The sequence below is a fragment of the Pristiophorus japonicus genome, chromosome 18 (assembly GCF_044704955.1).
Source record: "Pristiophorus japonicus isolate sPriJap1 chromosome 18, sPriJap1.hap1, whole genome shotgun sequence".
Classification (NCBI taxonomy): Eukaryota; Metazoa; Chordata; class Chondrichthyes; family Pristiophoridae; genus Pristiophorus; species Pristiophorus japonicus.
Genome location: NC_091994.1, coordinates 85,100,375 through 85,121,328, shown reverse-complemented (window position 1 = coordinate 85,121,328; position 20,954 = coordinate 85,100,375). Strand labels below are relative to the sequence as shown.

General features: G+C 48.1%; 1 protein-coding gene across 7 annotated transcripts in view; it reads right to left on the bottom strand.

Moving 5' to 3' along the window:
* Positions 1-7,912: 7,912 nt before the first annotated feature.
* vps13d (vacuolar protein sorting 13 homolog D) overlaps positions 7,913-20,954 on the bottom strand; it is a 270,295-nt gene continuing 257,253 nt past the window's right edge. For 6 of the 7 annotated variants that reach the window (XM_070860204.1, XM_070860201.1, XM_070860203.1 and 3 more), the window contains 2 exons: positions 11,184-11,424; positions 7,913-9,956 (listed from right to left, as the gene is read on the bottom strand). In XM_070860204.1, coding sequence (XP_070716305.1) covers positions 9,825-9,956; positions 11,184-11,424 — 373 coding nt within the window. In that variant the 3' untranslated portion in view covers positions 7,913-9,824. The remainder of the gene's footprint in view (positions 9,957-11,183; positions 11,425-20,954) is intronic. The other variant, XM_070860202.1, reaches the window with a different exon arrangement.

Genomic DNA, 20,954 nt, shown 5'->3' with positions numbered 1-20,954 from the left:
AATTGACAGACCCGGATGAAATGTATCCCAGGCTGTTAAGAGAAGCAAGGAAAGAAATAGCAGAGGCTTTGAACATCATTTTCCAATCCACTCTGGCTACGGATGTGGTGCCGGAGGATTGTCGGACTGGTAACATTATACCATTTAAAAAAAAAATTGCATTTATATAATGCCTTTCACAACCACCGGAGGTCCTGGAGCACTTTACAGGTAATGAAGTACTTCTCTGAAGTGTTACGTACTATGAATTCCACATAGAGCAAGTTCCTGTGGGAAGGAGGACAGTAGGAGTATGTTTGAGTTTGTGTGTATATATTAGCACATGCGGCGGAGCCTGGTCTCCAGACGTCTTGGATTCCCTTGCCACTGGACCATGAGCTTGCTTTGTCAAGCCGTGAAGTGGCTGGTGTGCAACAGCCACCCCACGTTAAAAGAATTCACGCACAGGCATTTTCCACTATTTAAAATCAGTTCAGTCACCGGAGTACTCATTTTTAGTGTGGAAGCAAGTCATCCTCAAACCCGAGGGGACTGCATATGATGATGGACAACCCGCCACCCCCCCCTTCCCCGAGATGTCTGCGCTCCTCTAATCCTGCCCCCCTGCGCAGCCCTGATTGCAATCGCTCAACCATTCGCGGCAGTGCCTTCTGTTGCCTAGGTCCCAAGCTCTGTAACTCCCTACCTAACCCTTTCCACCTCTCTATCTTCCTTCAAGATGCACCTTAAAACATACCTCTTTGACCAAGCTTTTGGTCACCTGCACTAATTTCTACTTATGCGGCTTGGTGCCAATTTTATTGTGCATAATACTCCTGTGAAGCGCCTTGGGACATTTCACTACCTTAAATGTGCTATATATACACAAGTTCTTGCTGATTGAGGGCTAAATATTGGCCAGGACACTGGAGATAACTCCCCTGCTCTTTGAAATAGTGCCATGGGATCTTTTACGTTCACCTGAGAAAGCAGACGGAGCCTCGGTTTAACCTCTCATCCGAAAGTCGGTACCTCCCACAGTGCAGTCCTCCCTCAGCACTGCACTGGAGTGTCAGTCTAGTTCCATGTGCTCAAGTCCCTGGATTAGGATTAAGATACGTTGCTGTCTATTGTTACAATTAATTCTTTCCTAGGATCTTAAAACTGTGAAATTCTTTCCCTCTCTCCTGCAAGATAAAGGTGACAAAAACAAAACTAGCCTCCTCACCCATCTGCTCCATCCCAACAGCACTGGACATTGTAAGCGAACACCTCTTTGATTGGTGAATGCAAGCCTGGCTGTTTGTCTCACTGAGGCTGTTTGCTGCTTCAACATGTGTCCCAGTCTGTCAAAGTGAGACTAACTACCTTATAGTGTCTTCCTCATTCTTCAAATGAAGATGTTTGAGACATTGCAGGAAGTAACCAGAGTTTGTTTTTCAAATGAATCAGCAAGAATGTAAAATTCTCTACCTGGGATCGTCCTTTTTTTAAATTCCTCATCCAAATTATCATCTACATGCGATAAATCTCCATTCTGGAGGTTGGCTGCCTTAATGGCAAACATCTTTGATATATGATTTCTGATTGAAGTTTAGTGTGGGTAAAAGCACAGTGGGTTTCCAAAGTCCTCCTGTAATGCTTGATATTGACTCTTCTGGAAGGCTCTTTCACCATGAATGGCCACTGCCCACATATAGGGGCCAAGTTTCAGCCCGAGTTGCTCCTGTTTTTTTGGAGCAACTGGTTTAGAATGGAGTATCTTAGAAATTTCAATTCTCGGCATTTAATTTGCTCCAGTTCTAGTCAGTTAGAACAGTTTCACTTTGGAACAGAATTTTTTTCTCAAAAGGGGGCGTGTCCGGCCACTTACGCCTGTTTTCAAAGTTTAGGCAGTGAAAACTTACTCCAAACTAACTTAGAATGGAGTAAGTGAAGATCTTTGTACGTTCGAAAAAACCTTGTCTACACTTTAGAGGGGGAGGGGGGGGTTGGAGGGGGGGGGGTTGGAGGAGAGGGGGGAGGGAGGAGGAGGAGGAGGAGGAGAAGAAGGAGGAGGAGGGGTGGGGGAGGAGGAGGGGTGGGGGAGGAGGAGGGGTGGGGGAGGAGGAGAGGGGGATGGGGAGGAGGAGGAGGGGGGTGGTGGGGGGGGGGGGAAGAGGAGGAAGGGGGTGATGGGGGGGAGGGGGTGGTGGGGGGAGGAGGAGGAGGGGGAGGAGGAGGAGGGGCGAGAAGGGGGGGGCGAGAAGGAGGAGGGGCGAGAAGGGGGGAGGGAGGGGGAAAAGGGAGAGAGGAGGGAGGGAGGGAGGGAAGGAGGGAGGGAGGGAAGGAGGAGGGAGGGAGGGAAGGAGGAGGGAGGGAGGGAGGGAGGAGGGAGGGGAGGGAAGGAGAGGGGAGGGAGGGAAGGAGAGGGGAGGGAGGGAAGGAGAGGAGAGAGGGGAGGGAGGGGGAAGGGAGAGAAGGAGGCTGAACGGCCGGGCGCAAGACTTCAGGCTGGATTTACAGGTTGGTGACATCGGGTCTGGGGGGGGGGGGGGGGGGGGAGGGTCGCGGAGGTCCGGGGGGTGGGGAGCGGAGGTCGGGTCGGGTCGGGTGGGAGGAGCCTTATCCATGCAGCCCCAGTGAGGCCATTCGGCCAGGGCTAGAGGCTGCATGCTTTGGGTCCCTCCCACAGTTTTGGGCGCCTGGAGCTACTGCACATGCGCGCCCACTGTAGCGCACATGTGCAGAGGTCCCGACACTGTTTTCAGCGCAGGGACCTGGCTCCGCCCCCCCCCCACAGCTCGTGCTGCGCCGCGCCCAGCCCCAGAGGACCTGCAGGGAGCCGGAGAATCGGTAAGTTTTTTTTAGGCGCACTTTGTGGCGCGAAAAACGGGCGTCCAGGTCCGGGCTGCGCCGTTTTAGGCGTTACCCAAAACTTGGGCCCATAGTTTACTCGCCTTCCTAATGGTTGGAAACTCAATTTTCATTCTCTTAATGATGCTGTCGACCAAGACTTTGAGCCTGCATTGTTTACTGACATAACCATTATATGGCCTCCACCACATATCCCAGGTGACTGACAATGAGATACAATGCTTTGACTTGCCTGTGACTCACCGCACGACGGATCACTAATCCTGGCTGTACCATCGGGAAGATGTAGCATCGGGAAGATGTAGCACAGAAGACAGCCAAGTGCAAGGCAGGAAGTAGGAGTAGTAGAAAAGAGAGAGAAACCCAGATACACTTTGCACCCAAAATCATGCCCCTCCAAGCAGCAGACTCAATGTCAATGGTGGTAGAAGCCTGATGCAAGTCCATCTACACTTGCAGCCTAAAAAAATGAAATTAAATATTTTCAAAACATTAAGAGCAATTTTAACAGAGGACAGTGGCTGATGTGGGCAGCTTACACTATACTAGTTCCCATACAATATTGAGTGCAATACTTAGCTCAGAAAAGCTTATTATATCAAGGGTAGAGTGTAGAACTTGGAATTATTAGCGTGCAATGCAACAACTTGTATTTATGTAGCATGTTTAACATAGAAAGAACTTCCCAATGCACTTCATAGATATGTGAGGAAAACAGGTGTTGATACAAAGGAGGAGAGATTAGGAGGCGTGACCAAAAGCTTGGTCGAAGAAGTGGATTTTAAGAAGGATCTCAGAGAAGGAGGTGGAGGCGCAAAGAGTGGGAATTCCAGAGCATTGGACCTAGATGACTGATGGGAAAGGGAGAAAAATGCACTCGAGGCTGGAGTTAGGCGAACAAAGAGAATGTTGGGTGGGGGCTTGTAGGGCTGGAGCAAGTTAACAACATAAGAATTTGGATCTGGAGTCGGCCATTCAGCCTCTTGAGCCTGATCCGCCATTTACTAAGATCATGGCTGATCTGCCTCAACTCCACTTTCCTGCACTGTCCCCATATCCCTTAATATCCAAAAATCTATCGATCTTTGTCTTGAATATACTCAACGACTGAGCCTCCATAGTCCTCTGGGGTAGAGAATTCCAAAGATTCACAACCCTCTGAGTGAAGAAGTTTCTCCACATCTTAGTCCTAAATGGCTGACCCCTTACTCTGAGACTGTGACCCCTGGTTCTAGACTCCCCAGCCAGAGGAAACATTCTCCCTATCTAGCCCAATTAAGAATTTTGGATGTTTCAAAGGGATCACCTCTAGAGAATATAGGCCTAGTCTGCTCAATCTCTTTTCAGGACAATCCCCCCCCAACCCACAAGCAATCAGTCTGGTGAACCTTCGTTGCACTCGCTCTATGGCAAGTATATCCTTCCTTAGGTAAGGAGACCAAAACTGTACACAGTACTCCAGGTGTGGTCTCACCAAGGCCCAATATAATGGCAGTAAAATGTCTTTACTCTTATACTCAAATCCTTGTAATAAAAGCCAACATACCATCTGCTTTCTTAATTGCTTGCTGTACCTACGTACTAACTTTCAGTGATTCGTTTACAAGGATACCCAGGTCCCTCTGAACACCAACATTTCCCAATCTTTCATCACTTAAAAAATATTCTGCTTTTCTATTTTTCCTACCAAAGTGGATAAGTTCACATTTCTCCACATTATATTCCATTTGCCATGTTCTTGCCTACTCACTTAGCCTGTCTATATCCCCTTGAAGCCTCTTTGCATCCTCCTCACAACTTACATTCCCGCCTCATCAGCAAACTTGGATAGATTACATTTGGTCCTCTCATCCAAATCATTGATATAGATTGTGAATAGCTGGGGCCCAAGCACCGATCCTTGTGGATAGGGAGGGGTGAGGCCATGGAGAGCGAAACTATAATTTGTGTTGAATTAATGTGATATGGCATGCATATAAATTCTGAACATAACTGAATTAAATGCAGTCAATTCAGAGGTAGTCTGTCATTAAGATGAAAAATGCTTTGTTGAGCAGTTGGATGCAGAAATGCTATTTCAGGGATCGGAGGGGTCACTGAGTCTCTCTGCTGCTAGATAGGAATAAGTTGTTAAGTGTCAGACTGAAGCAGGCGGGTGATCCATCATGGCTGCTGGTGTAACAAACGCAACCTAACCTTGTCCTGATCCTGTTATTTCAGTCTAACATGGGCTCAGGGGTAAATGGGCCATGAACTGTCACCCCTACCCCCTGGTGAGGGGTCAGCCTGCCTGACCTCATGAAACTGCCAATCAAAATGAGTAATGGAGAGAACATGAACCTAGACAGAAACATGTTCTAACTGGACAAGACTTCAGCCACATCTTTGGGTTCCCCAGTGACTGTTACAGATTTAAAACTTAACCCAATACAGTGCCATTCCATTTAACTATACTTTGTGTGATAAGGCACATTTAAAACATTATTTATAGAAAATCTCAAGATTAATTTCTGTCAGATTAGTAAATAATTTAACACGATTAACTAAATGGAGAACAGGCACAAATTTGAATTTGATTTTTAAAACCCATGTTTGGCATCACTTAATCACTCCTCCTCAGTTTAGCTTACCTGCTCTTCACAGTGCTTGGGAGGAAGGTTTCCTTTGTGGAAAATCATGCACCAAATGGCAAAGATATGCATGTGATTTCACTCAGGAGGAACTCTTTCCCCTTAGCGATGTCCTGCACGATGAGCTTTGCCCTTTACCGAGGTCTCCCAATGCTAATGCGTGAATGGTCCTGCAGGTTTCTCAAGAGTGCGGTGCTTATGTGAGTTACAATAGAGTGGGTTGATGTCCATCTACAGAGAGACAGGTGTGAACTGTAATGGAACATTATTCTGGTTATTTACGCTGTCAAAAAACACAATCGTCCACCCTCGTACCCCATTGTGTATCTTCTTCTCCTGAAGGTGCTTTCATAGGTGTTGACCATCCAGTATCTCGCCCAATTAGCCATTCTTCATGTGAGCCAAGCCTGATCTGTCCTCACCCGATGGTCACACACGTAAAAGCTTTCTAAAAATCTGGCTGACTTTTCCAGTTCAAGACCCAGCGTCATCGAGATCATTGATCAAATTTGGTCTCCACTCCACAGTGGGTGGCATGTTACCAACTGAGCCATAACATTACATAGCATTTACAACACAGGAACAGGCCATTCGGTCCAACTCGTCCATGCCGGTGTTTATGCTCCACACAAAGAATTATGTGGCTTCCTACCAAAATGTACCATCTCACATTTATATTTGCCAATTATACACCCATTCATGCAATTTTATTAATGTCTTCCTGTATTCTGTCGCAGTCCTCCTTTGTAGCTAGCACACTAAGCTGGGTGGCAGTGAGAGTTGTGAGGAGGATGCTAAGAGGCTGCAGGGTGACTTGGACAGGTTAGGTGAGTGGGCAAATGCAAATGTGATTCCTATATTTAAAAAGGGAGATGGAACATCAGCTGTTTGCCAGTCTTCGGAAACTATTCCCTTTACCAATGAATTTTTTTTATGTGTAATAGTGCCTCTGCTATCTTTTCCCTAACTTCTTTTAATATTTGCAGATGCAATCCATCCGGACCAGGGTTTTATCCTCTCTAAGTTTGATTAGTTTATCAATTATCGCCCCCCACTTTCTATATTAAATATCGTTATATCTTTTTTGATCTCATGATTTTTTTTTTTTTAAAGTGGATCCACCCGTTACATAGCCTTGGCATGCTAAGCTCAACTGCAACTAGAATCGCTGTGTATCTACATTCCTTGTTTAATCCCAGGAACAACATTGGCATCAGAGCCCCCAACAGTTTGATAGAGCAGAAGGGAGAAAATAGGGAAAATGGATGCATACTTCTGTTGGAGTGGGAATGTAAAACAGGCTCATTTTTTTGGGAGAGGGTTACGGCTAAAGTCTTCTATAGTCAGTCAGCATTATAGGTGCAGCCCAGGTGTGCGCCCCCTTTAAATTACTCCTGCTGGATCTGTCCCCACTTCATGGCCTTGAAGGTTAGACATATAGGTTCGAACGGAGTAAATAATGATTCCTTCATTAGCACATGATAGAGCGACATCTGTTTCTCATGAGGAGTAAAGACAATCTTTTAATTTGAGATTTTCTTCACAGCCTATGGTAAGAAATCAAACTTAAAAAAAACGACCTTAATATACACTGTAAAGAGTAACAGAAACCTGCATGTGAATGCAAGGGAGGAATGTAGTCTTTGGGTCCAAAGGTTGGTCACCAATCTTGGTTTAGAGCAGTTCCTGAATCCTAGGGCTAGATTATTTGTCTTGTAATCACTGATAAAGACTGATTTCTGAGTTGGCTGACATGTCAACATGTACAAAGCATGAAAAAGATTGGATGTGTTAAATTTACTAAAAGCACTTTCAAATGTTCATGCAGGAGGAAGAGGGGTGGCAGGAGAGGATCAGATTTCGCAAGCGATGCTCACAATGAGAGGGGCAGCAGGACAGAAACATTCTGGGGCATGGAGATTGAATACCAGGGAATATTTGTACTTGAAGTGAGGGGGTCCTAGTGCTGGTGAATAAAGTATTTTACCAGTCAGGGCACTCCATGCACTTCCAGGTCAGATATTGTGCAGGAACAAACACAGAGGAAAGCTGCTCTGTCTACCTAGCTATGCACTTTGGCACCAATTTGAAAATCACCTCTAACTGCACCACTTCCCAAACCAGCCAATCCCTTGCGTTCTCAGAGTGAGATGAATAGTTGACTGCCAACGTGGCCACCTTGTGCTGTGAACCCACAATCACTAGAAACTGGATTGAGACGCCTCCCAAGTTCATGTGCAGCAGTCCAGCTCAGTTTTAAGTTATCTGCCTGGGCTAGTTCCAGAGATGAAGGGCGAGATTTTATTTTATTTTAAATTACATATGATTTCTGTGATTTGCATGCCATTTAAGCCCCAGAAGGTGACAAGTACACTGTTACTCCCAGATCAGTCATGAGGGCAGTTCTAAAATGCCATGGATTGTGTAAAGTATTATATGAAAACACATTTCCTTTTGTAATAATTCATTTTATTTTATAATAAAAATTGCACAAAAGATCAACCACGGTGGGGGGAAAATTTTTTTCCTTCTGTCACACGTCCATCACAGGAAAATACAAACCTGTTTCTCCCCAACACCGTGCCCCCCCCCAAACCTGGGAGAACATGTAAAATAATCTCAGAGATGGTGCTTTAGAAGGAAAGCAGGAATAGCAACTGCTCACACCATTCTGCTGGAGCCTTCTACATAGCAGAATGACACAGAGTCTCTTGAGTAGCAAGCTGATCAGGGTCTCTCACGAGGCAGACAGAGATCAGTGACTCTCAAACACTATCAGATTACAGAGATCTGCTGTGCAACATACAGTTGACAACGGAATAGGCTAACACACCTCTCCCCTCAAGGCAGCCATCTTTTGCCCAGTCTGAAAATGGAGCTCTGTCAACTGGGATGCTTGCACATGTGCAGAATCCTTGGTTGTCCGGTTCTCATTCATTCCTCACAATTACCAGGTGGTCACCAAACCTGTCTGTCCAGTTTAAAACCACAGGGTGTTAACTCTAATACCCCCACTCCACCAAACCAGCCACTGTCTGCATGCCATGTCATATTATTCCCGATTCCTTGTGCCATAACTGAAAAAAGTAGTGATTAAAAACTTTTCCAACACATTTATGTGGTCAGTGCAGAGATAAGGCCCCATTGTATTATTATTGGGGTTGCACAGATATAGTCTTTCCTTTTCTACAGAGCTTTAACTACCTAACTGTATTACTACAAACTTCTTGTTGAATACAGCACATCAACACATACACACTTTACGTATACTTACAATAATTTTCAGTGCAGTCGTGGTTATAGATACTACTCTGTCACAGACTTCTTCCAATTCTCACCAGAATCTGACCACATTCAACGGCTATTTCTCAACAGGCAACGGTACTGCATTCTGCAATCAGAGAGAAACCATTTCACTCCTTACTGCAATATTGTGCTCCTTTGACAGAAGCCAGAGAGTGAGGAGGTGGAGGAAGGTGCACACACATGGCATTAACTTTACTCCAACTGAAGAGAGGGAAGGAAGATAGAATGCCTCGGGCTGAAATTTTCAGCCACGCCAGATAATTTCCTTTCTGATGAACTTGGTTACTCATCACCCAAAAGACAGTCACCTCACTGAGCCTCAATCTTCCACATGTTACCATAAAAGTGACTTCTTTATACTGCACCATGGAAATGCAACACTTGCTATGCCAACTCTGCAAACATATCATGTCCCCCTCAACACTCTGTCTTCCTTGCATGGGCTAACAATTCTTCCTGCTTACCAATTTGCAAATACAGTGACTCTGACTTATGTTTTATGAGAAGCAAGGATCTGAAAAGAGTAGCACGTAGGCCTGGTGACTCTTCTTGCATTTGCAGTTTCCCTGACCACTCCACGGGGCTTGTATTGCCCTGAAAAATCAAGTACGTTTCTGCATAGTACTAGTGCAATAAAGTAATCTGTTACATTGCGCTGCAGCTGTTTCTGAATGCAGCTCCTGTACACAACAGTTCCTGTAAGTTTTTTTGAGAAATATTTACATGAAAGTAATATTACAGGTATGTACAGATTAGTAAAATATAAAGAACTCTCAACTCTGTCACAATTTTTCTTCGTAAATACAATATATAAAATGTAAAATACAATTTGAACAGAACCTGCTCCTTATCAAGTTCCTGCAATAAACTGTCCCCAAAACCAAGTATGCCATCAATCCCCCACCTGCTTGCTTCAACTAGGCATTAAAAATTGAGGTTCAAAGGAAATGAGTTCACGACACTCGTGCTCATATGATACACTATTATACATAGAGACCAGCGCAGTCTCTGTTACTGTACTTTGTTGTAAATGATCGAATACTAGAAAGGCTTCTAGGAGTCCAGCTCCAGGTTCTCTTGGTTCTCGTTGGCTTGTAGCTTGAGCTGCTGCTCATAGTAGAGGCTTTTGGCGTAGTTAATTTCTTGCGAGATCTTAAGTGCGAGTGACTCTGACTTCACATGGACCTGGAAACACAAACATGAATGCCAGTGTAGCTAGCTTTGAGTTTGGGAAATCAGTGATCAACCACAAACACAAGATGTTACTAATCCATACAGGGATCTAGTTAACTGAGCAAAATGACGTTCTAATATATGTTTGATGATTATTTTAGTAACCCCAAAAAATTGTACTTAGATGAAGCTATGCCAGGATTGTTGAAGCTTTTTCCCTTTGTGGGCCACACAGATATATCAAATGGAGCCCCGGGGCCATATAGAAAGTTTAAATCTACGTTCCCATTAATTTGCTCATATCTCAAGTTCCTGATAGCAACAAATTTGTTCTGATTCAGAACTTAGCCAATGAAGTCATATCACTATGAACCTTTTAGTCTCCAAAAAATGAAATTTGACAGATCAGTGACAAAGAAATATATGTGCAAAGAAAATTCAGTTGCTTGGGCTTTGGTGGGCCAGATTGCCAGGGCTTGAGGGCTGCATTTTGGGCAGCCCTGATCTGTATAATGTAAAAATAACATTGGATACACCTCCACCCTCACCAATTTCCTCCTCTCTGTTCCCGCAGGTGTTGATTTATAGTGATTCCACAGGTGCTGGCAGCTTTGAAACCTCGTCCAAGTGGCCAAGCTTCATGGGTGAACCTAAATAGTGAGTGTCAGCAGACATTCAACCTTGGTGGACATCACAAGTGAGCCCTGTACTCACCTGATATTTGCACTTTCCAGTACAGGTCACTGCATAGTGATCAGGAGCAAAATATCTGATATTTTCTGCTTCCCTAGTTCAAGGATCAGGGAAGGTCCCAAATCCACAACCTCTACCAGCAGACGCTTGGGAACACCATCACCTCCACATTCCCCTCCAAGCCACATACCATCCTGACTTGGAAATATGGCGCCGTTCCTTCACCGTCACTGAATCAAAGTCCAGGAACTTCCAATCTAACAGCACTGTGGGAGCACCTTCACCACACGGACTGCAGCAGTTCAAGGCGGCGGCTCACCACCATCGTCGCAAGGGCAATTAGGGATGGGCAATAAATGCTGGACTTGCAAGCAAGGTCCACATCTCGTGAACAAATAATTAAAAAAGGGTTGATTGGAGCACCCCAACAACTGCTGTCCCAGCCAAGATTCGATAGTTCAGCACAGACTGGGGAATTAAACCTGTGACCCGTTTTGTCTTACGGCTCAGTTACACACACAGGAGACAAAAAGTTCCAATACTCACCATTGGTTTGTGATGCGACGGCCCAGGTATGGCCACACCACTGCTGGAACTTTCAGCTTTTTTTGTTAGCTGTAAATACGCCTTCCCGTGATCCTTTGTGATGAGGCAGTGGTACAGGTCATCATATTTGACCTCCAGGAAAATAGCATCCCTGTCGATATACTCGCCATGCTTCAGAAAGTACACTGCCTTCGAGGAGATGAGAACACAATAACTGTCGATCTGTTCCACTGCAATGAAACTGGAAAAGAAAAAGTAACAGCAGTTGGATAGATCAATTCCGAGCAGCAAAGGTTTTATGTGGCACCAACACACAAGTATCGGGCAGCTTTAGTCGACAGGGAAAAACAGGGAGAAGAGTAATATCAGTAGTTAGTTAGCGGGTCAATAATTTAGTGAAGAAGCTGGTATGAGTAAAAACAAGGTTTCTTGCTTTGCATAGCATACTGTCTCTGTAAAATTAACAGGAGGAATTTCATTCCTGAATTATAAATATATACTCTGTAGAAAGTTCGAAGATAGCAAGGGGTAGAAATTCACCCCTGCCAGAAACCTGGAAAACGGCAGGTGCGCAAAGTGTTTTTATCGTCACGTCAGACGAGGCGGACTCTTGATCAATTTTCAGCACTTTGGCAATTTTTATGGACCGGACCGGAGGTCAGTCATAATGGGAGCGGAAGTGAGATCAGGGACGGAATGGAGTCTCCGCTGCTGTTGGTCAGCGGCGGAGCAGTGCTAATGTCAGTGCGCTTGTGAGTCACCACATCTCTCCTCTCATTTAAAGGGGAGAGGAGCAGCGATTGTTTAGGTTCGGCCCACTGGGCGACGAGGTAGGGTTTCGGCTGGGCCAGCAGCCTGGCACCCAAGAGGGGGTGTGCCAGGGTGCCTGCTGCTGGCCCGGCCAAACCCGGGGCCATAATTGCCCGGCCGATCGGGAAGCCGGCTGGCAAAAAAAAACATGGCGACCGCAGCAGTGCACCTCCCCTTAAAGGGCCGCCGCGCTGCCATGGCTCACACACAGAATACATGGTACACAGACAGAAAAAGCTGTCGGGGGCACTGCACAGCGGATCATGGCTTTTTCAGCTAAATTACGTGAGGGGTACCATGGAGGTGTGGGAGATCGACGTTTAGCAGCAGTGGGGTGGCATTGGGGACCGCCAGAAAAATCCGCGAGGTGAATTTCGATCGTGGCGGCCATTGGACCGACAGTTGGCGGCCGCTCGACTCCGCCGCCTTCTGCCAGTAAGTGGCCTTTTTGGGAGGCTGAATTTCAGCCCCCAAGTATTGGGGCAAATCTGTGATCGGGTATTCCCAGCAGCTTGCAGAGAATGCATGTCAGGAATCATGTGTGCTCAGCCCATGGTTTTCTATCTGCTAATTGTAATGGATGGACACTCACAGGCCAAAATCAACATTTTTCAACCTGTGCTCCATGCAAGCACTGCTGCCTGCTAGCGTGCAATCACCTCTGTTCTGTGCCAACAGCAGTTCAGGAATTTTACAGCTGCTTCATTTTGTGCTAAATTTTAAATCAGATCTAGTCTGAGAACTCTATGAGCTTTCAAAGCAATCTTTGACAAGCACTTTATGCATTAAGAGAGATTACATTATCATGTCTTCCCCCAGAGAAACGTAATTTTCCTGCCCATTTAAATACATTTTTTTTCTTCCTAAGTGCACGCATACAATGCACAGCGACTACTCCCAAATTGAGGAGGCAGCTGACTTGCTCCAGGACTCTTTCCGTGCCATTTTGCAACTAGTTAGCTGTAAGTAACAAGAGCTCCCAGGTTGACCCACCATCTCACGTTTCCTAACTCAATATGAGCAAATGCCTCTCCAGCGCTTCCTCCCCCACTCCTCATGCTGCCACTCCACGTTATAGAGCATTCCTGCATTAACATGCAAGGCCACAAAAACTGCCGATATTACACAAAGACACAAAGTGGGCAAATTTAATTGTGTGCGATATCGAATTAGCCGCCGATTATACACCCCGTCCCCATTGAGTGCAATGGAAAGGAAACTTGGGAAAGATATATAATGGCCGGCTAATTCGATATTGCCCCTTTTACACCTCCACCCTAAAATTAAAATTATTCCAAAAGTCTTTTGTATCTTAAATGTTACTTTTTTTTTTAGTTGGTAGCATTCTCAACTCTGGGTCAGAAGGTTGCGGGCTCAAACTCATCACCAAGACATTAACACTGCAAAATAGCACTCTGGTTCAGTACTGAGGGACTGCGGCATTGTCAGAGGTGTCCTTTGAATGAAATACAATACCAAGGTCCCGCCTGCCTGTTTAGATGGATTAAAGATTTTATGGCATTATTCGAAGAAAAGCAAATAATTATCTTGGCGTTCTGGCCATCATTCCTCCTTCAATGAACACAAAAAAGCAGATTAACTGGCTATTCATCTCACTGACGATTGTGAGCTGTTGCTGAAGAAGGATAATGGCCTCGTTTGCCTAGATAATGGGGGGGGGGGGGGAGAGGAGAGGTAAGGAAAGGCGGGAGGAAGAGAGAAGGGGGGGCAGAGAGAGAAGGGATGAAGAAGGGAGAGGAGGGAGGGATGAAGAGGAGGAGGAGGAGGGAGGGATGAAGAGGAAGAGGAGGAGGAGGGAGGGAGGGATGAAGAGGAGGAGGAGGAGGAGGGAGGGATGAAGAGGAGGAGGAGGAGGAGGGAGGGATGAAGAGGAGGAGGAGGAGGAGGGAGGGATGAAGAGGAGGAGGAGGAGGAGGAGGAGGGAGGGATGAAGAGGAGGAGGAGGAGGGAGGGATGAAGAGGAGGAGGAGGGGGGATGAAGAGGAGGAGGGGGGATGAAGAGGAGGAGGAGGAGGAGGGGGGATGAAGAGGAGGAGGAGGAGGAGGGAGGGATGAAGAGGAGGAGGGAGGGATGAAGAGGAGGAGGAGGAGGGAGAGATGAAGAGGAGGAGGAGGAGGGAGGGATGAAGAGGAGGAGGGAGGGATGAAGAGGAGGAGGAGGAGGGAGGGATGAAGAGGAGGAGGAGGAGGGAGGGATGAAGAGGAGGAGGAGGAGGAGGGAGGGATGAAGAGGAGGAGGAGGGAGGGATGAAGAGGAGGAGGAGGGAGGGATGAAGAGGAGGAGGAGGGGGGATGAAGAGGAGGAGGAGGAGGAGGGAGGGATGAAGAGGAGGAGGAGGAGGAGGGAGGGATGAAGAGGAGGAGGAGGAGGAGGGAGGGATGAAGAGGAGGAGGAGGAGGGAGGGATGAAGAGGAGGAGGAGGAGGGAGGGATGAAGAGGAGGAGGAGGAGGGAGGGATGAAGAGGAGGAGGAGGAGGGAGGGATGAAGAGGAGGAGGAGGAGGGAGGGGGGGATGAGGAGGAGGAGGGAGGGATGAAGAGGAGGAGGAGGAGGGGGAATGAAGAGGAGGAGGAGGAGGGGGGATGAAGAGGAGGAGGAGGAGGAGGGATGGATGAAGAGGAGGAGGAGGAGGAGGGATGGATGAAGAGGAGGAGGGATGAAGAGGAGGAGGAGGGAGGATGAAAAGGGGGAGGAGGGAGGATAGAGGAGGGAGATGGAGGAGGGAGGGAGGGAGGGATGGAGGAAGGAGGAAGAGGAGGAGGAGGGAGGAAGAGGAGGAGGAGGGAGGAAGAGGAGGAGGAGGGAGGAAGAGGAAGAGGAGGAGGAAGAGGAAGAGGAGGGAGGAAGAGGAAGGAGGGAGGAAGAGGAGGGAGGAGGAGGAGAGGAGGGAGGAAGAGGAGGGAGGAAGAGGAGGGAGGAAGAGGAGGAGGAGGGAGGAAGAGGAGGAGGAGGGAGGAGGGGAGGAGGAGGAGGAGGGGAGGGAGGAAGAGGAGGAGGAAGGAAGGAAGGAGGAGGAAGGAAGGAAGAGGAGGAAGGAAGGAAGGAAGGGAGGAGGAAGAGGAGGAGGAGGAAGAGGAGGAGGAGGAAGAGGAGGAAGGGAGGAAGGAGGAAGGAGGGAGGAAGAGGGGGAGGGAGAAGAGGAGGAGGGAAGAAGGGGGGAGTGCTCACGAGATCAAACATTGTCTCAAAATGGCTATTGCAGTTGCCGCAGCAGGCTCCACTGTACCAACAGTGTGGCCATAAATCACTGGACATAAAACAATCAATAAAAATTACACTGCTGGGACAAACCACAATATCGGTTGTACAAACTATGGAAAAGTAATTTTTGGATAAAGAATCCTTGGATTATATGATGGAATGAAATGTGCTCACTAAAGCTCCTGGGATCATTTTCTCCACCGAACATGTGCTAAATGATCTTACTCTCAACCGGTAAAGGAACAAATAGGGATGCTGCAATTGGCCCTGCACCCCTGGGCTAAGGAAGGAAAAATCGGTCATGATCCCTGCTGTTGATTGATATCCAGTGCTGGGAAGTGTATGTGCACGTACACGCCAGGTAACAATGGGTTTGGCATCAGCTGTGATGCCCGACACCCTTCATTGTCAAGCCTCACACACAAAGAATGGATGCTTGAGTGAGGTCCTGGAGGGCTGCGAGTTCGTGTGAAAAATCAAAAGATTTGTAAACCAATCTGTACAGCATCAAAACTGGTGTATGTATTTTAGATCTAAAATCTATGTACTGGGGGAGTGGGGGGTGGGTGACAGGTTCCAGGAGGGTTAAAGACAGACCCCGAAGGTACTACATGATGGTTTGAAATGAAAACCAAATCCGCATGATGCAATCCTCGAGGTGCTGTGGGATTGCCGCCGCAAAGCAGAAAGCAATTACCCTGTGCTGGCCGGGAAATGAAACACTGGCTGAAATTCCACGCATCTGGAATCGATTAGGAAGAACAGTGGCTTCACTTTCAAAACCATCTGAAGGCTGGAAGCAGCAACAAAGTTTTAAAAAAAAATCAAGCTTTGAAGTTTTAACTTCTTTACCAACAAAGGATTCAAAGGCTTTGTCTTGAGTTATTACTGTATGTTCAAACAGGGTTAACAGAGAACAAATGTTTACTACGTGACACTATGCCTGTCAACAAGCCAGGAAACAGGAGAGACACCAGGATTTTATGACAGACAGCTGGGGACAAAACAAAGTCTATACATATGCATGCTGTGCAAAAAGACTAGCACACACTGCGTACGGTAAGATAAAACAGACACATCGTATCGCGAATGTAAAGTCCTTACACAATACCACAAATCCAGACGAGGCACATTCTATGGACAAGGTCACTCCATGACCTGAACCTTTATTCACATGACCAAGAAGTGATGACCCTGCGTGGGACCTCCCTTTATATACCCGGATGACCAGGTGAGGAGTATCTCCCACAAGTTCACCACCTGTGGTCAAGGTGTGCATTTCTTACGTATATACAGTATTGCAGTGTTGTTACATAAAGGTTACATACATGACATCACCTCCCCCTCAACATCTTATTGGGATCATAGGTTAAGTCTCTCGGGTGGTCTGCGCTCATTCATGGAGCGCCGCAGTTGGGGCTCTGGTTGTTGAGCATTGGTATGCGTGTCTGTCACCTGTGGTGATTCCGGCCTGTCCGGGCTGAACGCAGGGACTGTACATGCTGCTGAATGTTCTTGTTGCTCGTTCACTGGCGGTGGTGTGAATACCATCTCATGATCTTCCTCAGGTTCCTCAGTGTCCATGCTGAACCTTTTTTTTTAAACTTGGTCCAGATGCTTGCGGCATATCTGCCCATTGTTAAGTTTAACCACTATGACCCTATTCCCCATTTTGTCTATTACAGTACCCTCAAGCCATTTGGGGCCCAAAGCGTGATTGAGAACAAATACGGGGTCATCAATTTCTATACATCCCCCCCTGAATTTCGGTCATGGTACTCGTTTTGGGACTGGCGCTTGCCCTCAACAATGTCGGGCGGGACTGGATGAATGAGGGACTGCCGAGTTTTGAGTGTCCGTTTCATGAGTAGCTCCGTGGGTGGGACTTCGTGAGCGAGTGCGGTCGGGACCTATAGGCCAGCAGGAGGAGCGATAGGCGGCATTGAAGGGAGAGTCCTTGAATCCGGAGCATGCCTTGTTTTAGGATTTGGACCGCACGTTCCGCATGGCCATTGAACGGTGCTGTCCTGACATGGTTAATTACCCGACATGAACTCCCGGAATTCGTAGCTTGTGAAACATGGGCCATTATCGCTAACAAGGATGCCCGGCAAGCCGTGGGTCGCAAAGACCGTGTGCAGACTCTCCATGGTGGTGAATGTCGTGCACGAATTCAAAATGATGCACTTGATCCATTTCGACTACGCATCGACCACAATGAGAAATATTTTCCCCATGAACGGCCCTGCGTAGTCTATGTGAATACATGACCATGGCCTGGTGGGCCAGGGCCATGGGCTGAGCGGGGCCTCCTTGGGGGCATTACCTAGCTGGGCACACGTCGTGCACCTGCGTACACAGTGTTCCAGGTCTGAATCAATTCCCGGCCACCACACGTGACCGGGGTGCTCGCTGTGGAGTTCCCTGATGAATGCTTCCCTGCCCCTCTGGGGCATGACTACCCGGCTGCCCCATAGTAGGCAGTCGGCTTGGATGGAGAGTTCATCCATCCGTCTGTGAAACGGTCTGGCCTCCTCAGGGCATGCTCCGTGTGTGGGCGCCCAATCCCCAGTCAGGACACATTTCTTGATCAAGGATAGGAGGGGATCTCTATTGGGCCAGATTTTGATCTGGCGGGCTGTGATGGGGGAGCCTGCGCTGTCAAAGGCATTGACAGCCATGACCATCTCAGCGCTTTGCTCCGCTGCCCCCTCAGTGGTGGCCAGTGGAAGCCTGCTGAGCGCGTCAGCGCAATTTTCAGTGCCGGGCCGGTGCCGGATGGTGTCGTCATACACAGCGAGCGCGAGAACCCATCGCTGTATGCATAGAAACATAGAAAATAGGTGCAGGAGTAGGCCATTCGGCCCTTCGAGCCTGCACCGCCATTCAATGAGTTCATGGCTGAACATGCAACCTCAGTACCACATTCCTGCTTTCTCGCCATATCCCTTGATCCCCCTAGTGAGCTGACGCATTGGCATTGACAGCCTTGCTGTCTGACAGCAGGTATGTTAACGGCTTGTGGTCTGTTTCTAATTCGAACCTCCTGCCAAAAAGGTACTGATGCATCTTTTTCACCCCATAGACACATGCGAGTGCTTCCTTCTCAACCATCCCATATCCCCGTTCAGCTTGAGCGCGTGACCTGGAGGTATAAGCCACAGGTTGGAGTTGGCCCTCAGCATTACACTGATGCAACACGCACCCAACCCCATAGGACGATGCATCACATGTCAGAACCAATTTCTTACAGGGGTTGTACAGGGTCAACAACTTATTTGAACAAAGTAGGTTACGCGCCCGATTGAAAGCCCGTTCCTGACAGTCCCCCCAAAACCAATCACAACCCTTACGCAGGAGCACGTGTAGTGGCTCCAACAATGTGCTTAAGTTCGGCAGAAAGTTCCCGAAATAGTTCAAGAGTCCCAGAAATGAACGCAGCTCCAATGTGTTGCAGTACCTGGGCGCTCGTCGAATCGCCTCGGTTTTGGATTCGGTGGGCTGAATCCTGTCTGCAGCAACCCTCCTGCCCAGAAACTCGACCTCGGGAGCCAAAAACACACACTTAGACTTCTTGAGTCGCAGGCCTATCCGGTCCAATTAGCGTAGCACCTCCTCCAGGTTGTGGAGGTGTTCCTCGGTGTCACGACCGGTGATGAGGATGTCGTCCTGAAATACGATTGTTCCAGAAATGTATTTGAGCAGGCTTTCCATGTTTCTTTGAAAAATCGCTTTCCATGTTTCTTTGAAAAATCGCGGCCGCTGATTGAATGCCAAACGGACACCTGTTGTAAACAAACAGTCCCTTGTGCGTGGTGATGGTGGTCAGTAGTTTAGATTCGTCGGCCAGTTCTTGGGTCATGTAGGCGGAAGTGAGGTCCAACTTGGTGAACAGCTTGCCGCCTGCCAGCGTGGCAAAAAGGTCCTCCGCTCTCGGGAGCGGGTATTGGTCTTGTAGGGACACCCGGTTGATAGTGGCTTGTAGTCGCCACAGATCCTGACTGAGCCATCTGCTTTTAGGACGGGAACGATGGGGCTCGCCCAGTCGCTGAATTCAACGGGCGAGATGATGCCCTCTCTCAGCAACCAGTCCAACTCGCTCTCAATTTTCTCCCGCATCACATACGGCACAGCTCTGGCTTTGTGGTGCACTGGTTTGGCGTCCGGGGTGATGCGTATCACTACTTTGGTACCTTTGAACGTCCCGACGCCAGGTTGAAAGCGTGACTCAAATTGCTGTAGGACCTGTGAGCATGAACTTCGCTCCACAGATGACATGACATGCACATCCCCCCCATTTCCAGTTCATCTCAGCTAACCAGCTCCTCCCCAACAGTGCGGGACCATTGCCTGGGACAATCCAGAGCGGCAGCCGGTTCACCGATCCATTGTGTGTGACCGCCAACATTGCACTGCCTAGCACTGGAATGATTTATTTGGTGTACGTCCGTAATTGTGTCTCAATGTATTCTAGTTTGGGTCTGCTGGCTTTGAGTGGCCACAGCTTTTCGAATTGTTGAACACTCCTGAGTGACTGGCTGGCCCCCGTGTCCAGCTCCATGCGTACAGGGATGCCATTTAATAGGACTTTCATCATCATAGGTGACGTTTTGGTATATGAGCTGTGAATGTTTGCCACATGAACCCGCTGAACTTCAGCGTCCACTGATTTGCCCCAAGCGTCATCCTGCCTCGCAGACCCCTCATCTGGTTCATCCGCCTCGTATATTAGCCTGGTTACAGGCTTTCTGCACATTCTGGCTAAATGGCCACTGAGGTTACAATTTCTGCAGACGAACTGTTGAAACTTGCAAGTCCTGGCAGCATGAACTGAGATTCCCATTGTTGTGAACAAGAGAGCTGTTACAAGGCATTCCTCGTTGATTGCCCCTTTGACTGCTCTTGAGCACCCTGTTAGTGGTGTCAACGGCCCCATCCCGGGCCGCATTGTCCAGTGGGTGGCGTAAATGTCCGTTCAGCCTGCCATTGTCTCTGTTGGAGAATTACTCTTGGGTCTATTGCTGCCTGGGGTGTGTCGAACTGCCCTTGCCTGCCTGCGGGGCTCCGAGTCGCGTTTATGATATTGACTTCCTGATCCATCGCCACGCCACGTTGGAGGCAGAATTGCGCGCATATATTATCTTGGTTTCTTCCACCCCCGCCATAAAAGTCTGAGCCGGCAACGCCACCACTTCCAAGGTCAAGTCCTTGGTCTCAATTAGCTTTCTGAAAATCCCAGCATGACCGATGCCCTCAATAAAGAAATCCCTTAGCATCTCCCCCCTGCAGGCGTCTGTGAACTTAGAGGCTGGCCAAGCGCCGGAGGTCCGCAACGAAATCCGGAATGCTCTGTCCTTCCCGACGTCGGTGGTTATAGAATCTGTGTCGGGCCATGTGTACGCTGCTCGCTGGTTTGAGGTGCTCACCGATTAGTTTGCTGAGCTCTTCAAACGTTTTGTCCGCCGGCTTCTCGGGTGCTAGGTCTTTCATGAGCGCGTAAGTCTTAGGTCCGCAGCTGGTCAGCAGATGAGCCCTTCGCTTGTCGGCCGCTGCGTCTCCCAGCCAGTCCTTCGTGACAAAACTCTGCTGGAGCCTCTCAATGAAATTGTCCTAGTCCTTACCAACACAGTACCGTTCATCTGTGCTGTCGGTGGCCATTCTCGTGGGTCGTTGATTCCTGTTTCTCGTCGCCAATGTAAAGTCCTTACACAATACCACAAATCCACTAGAGGCACATT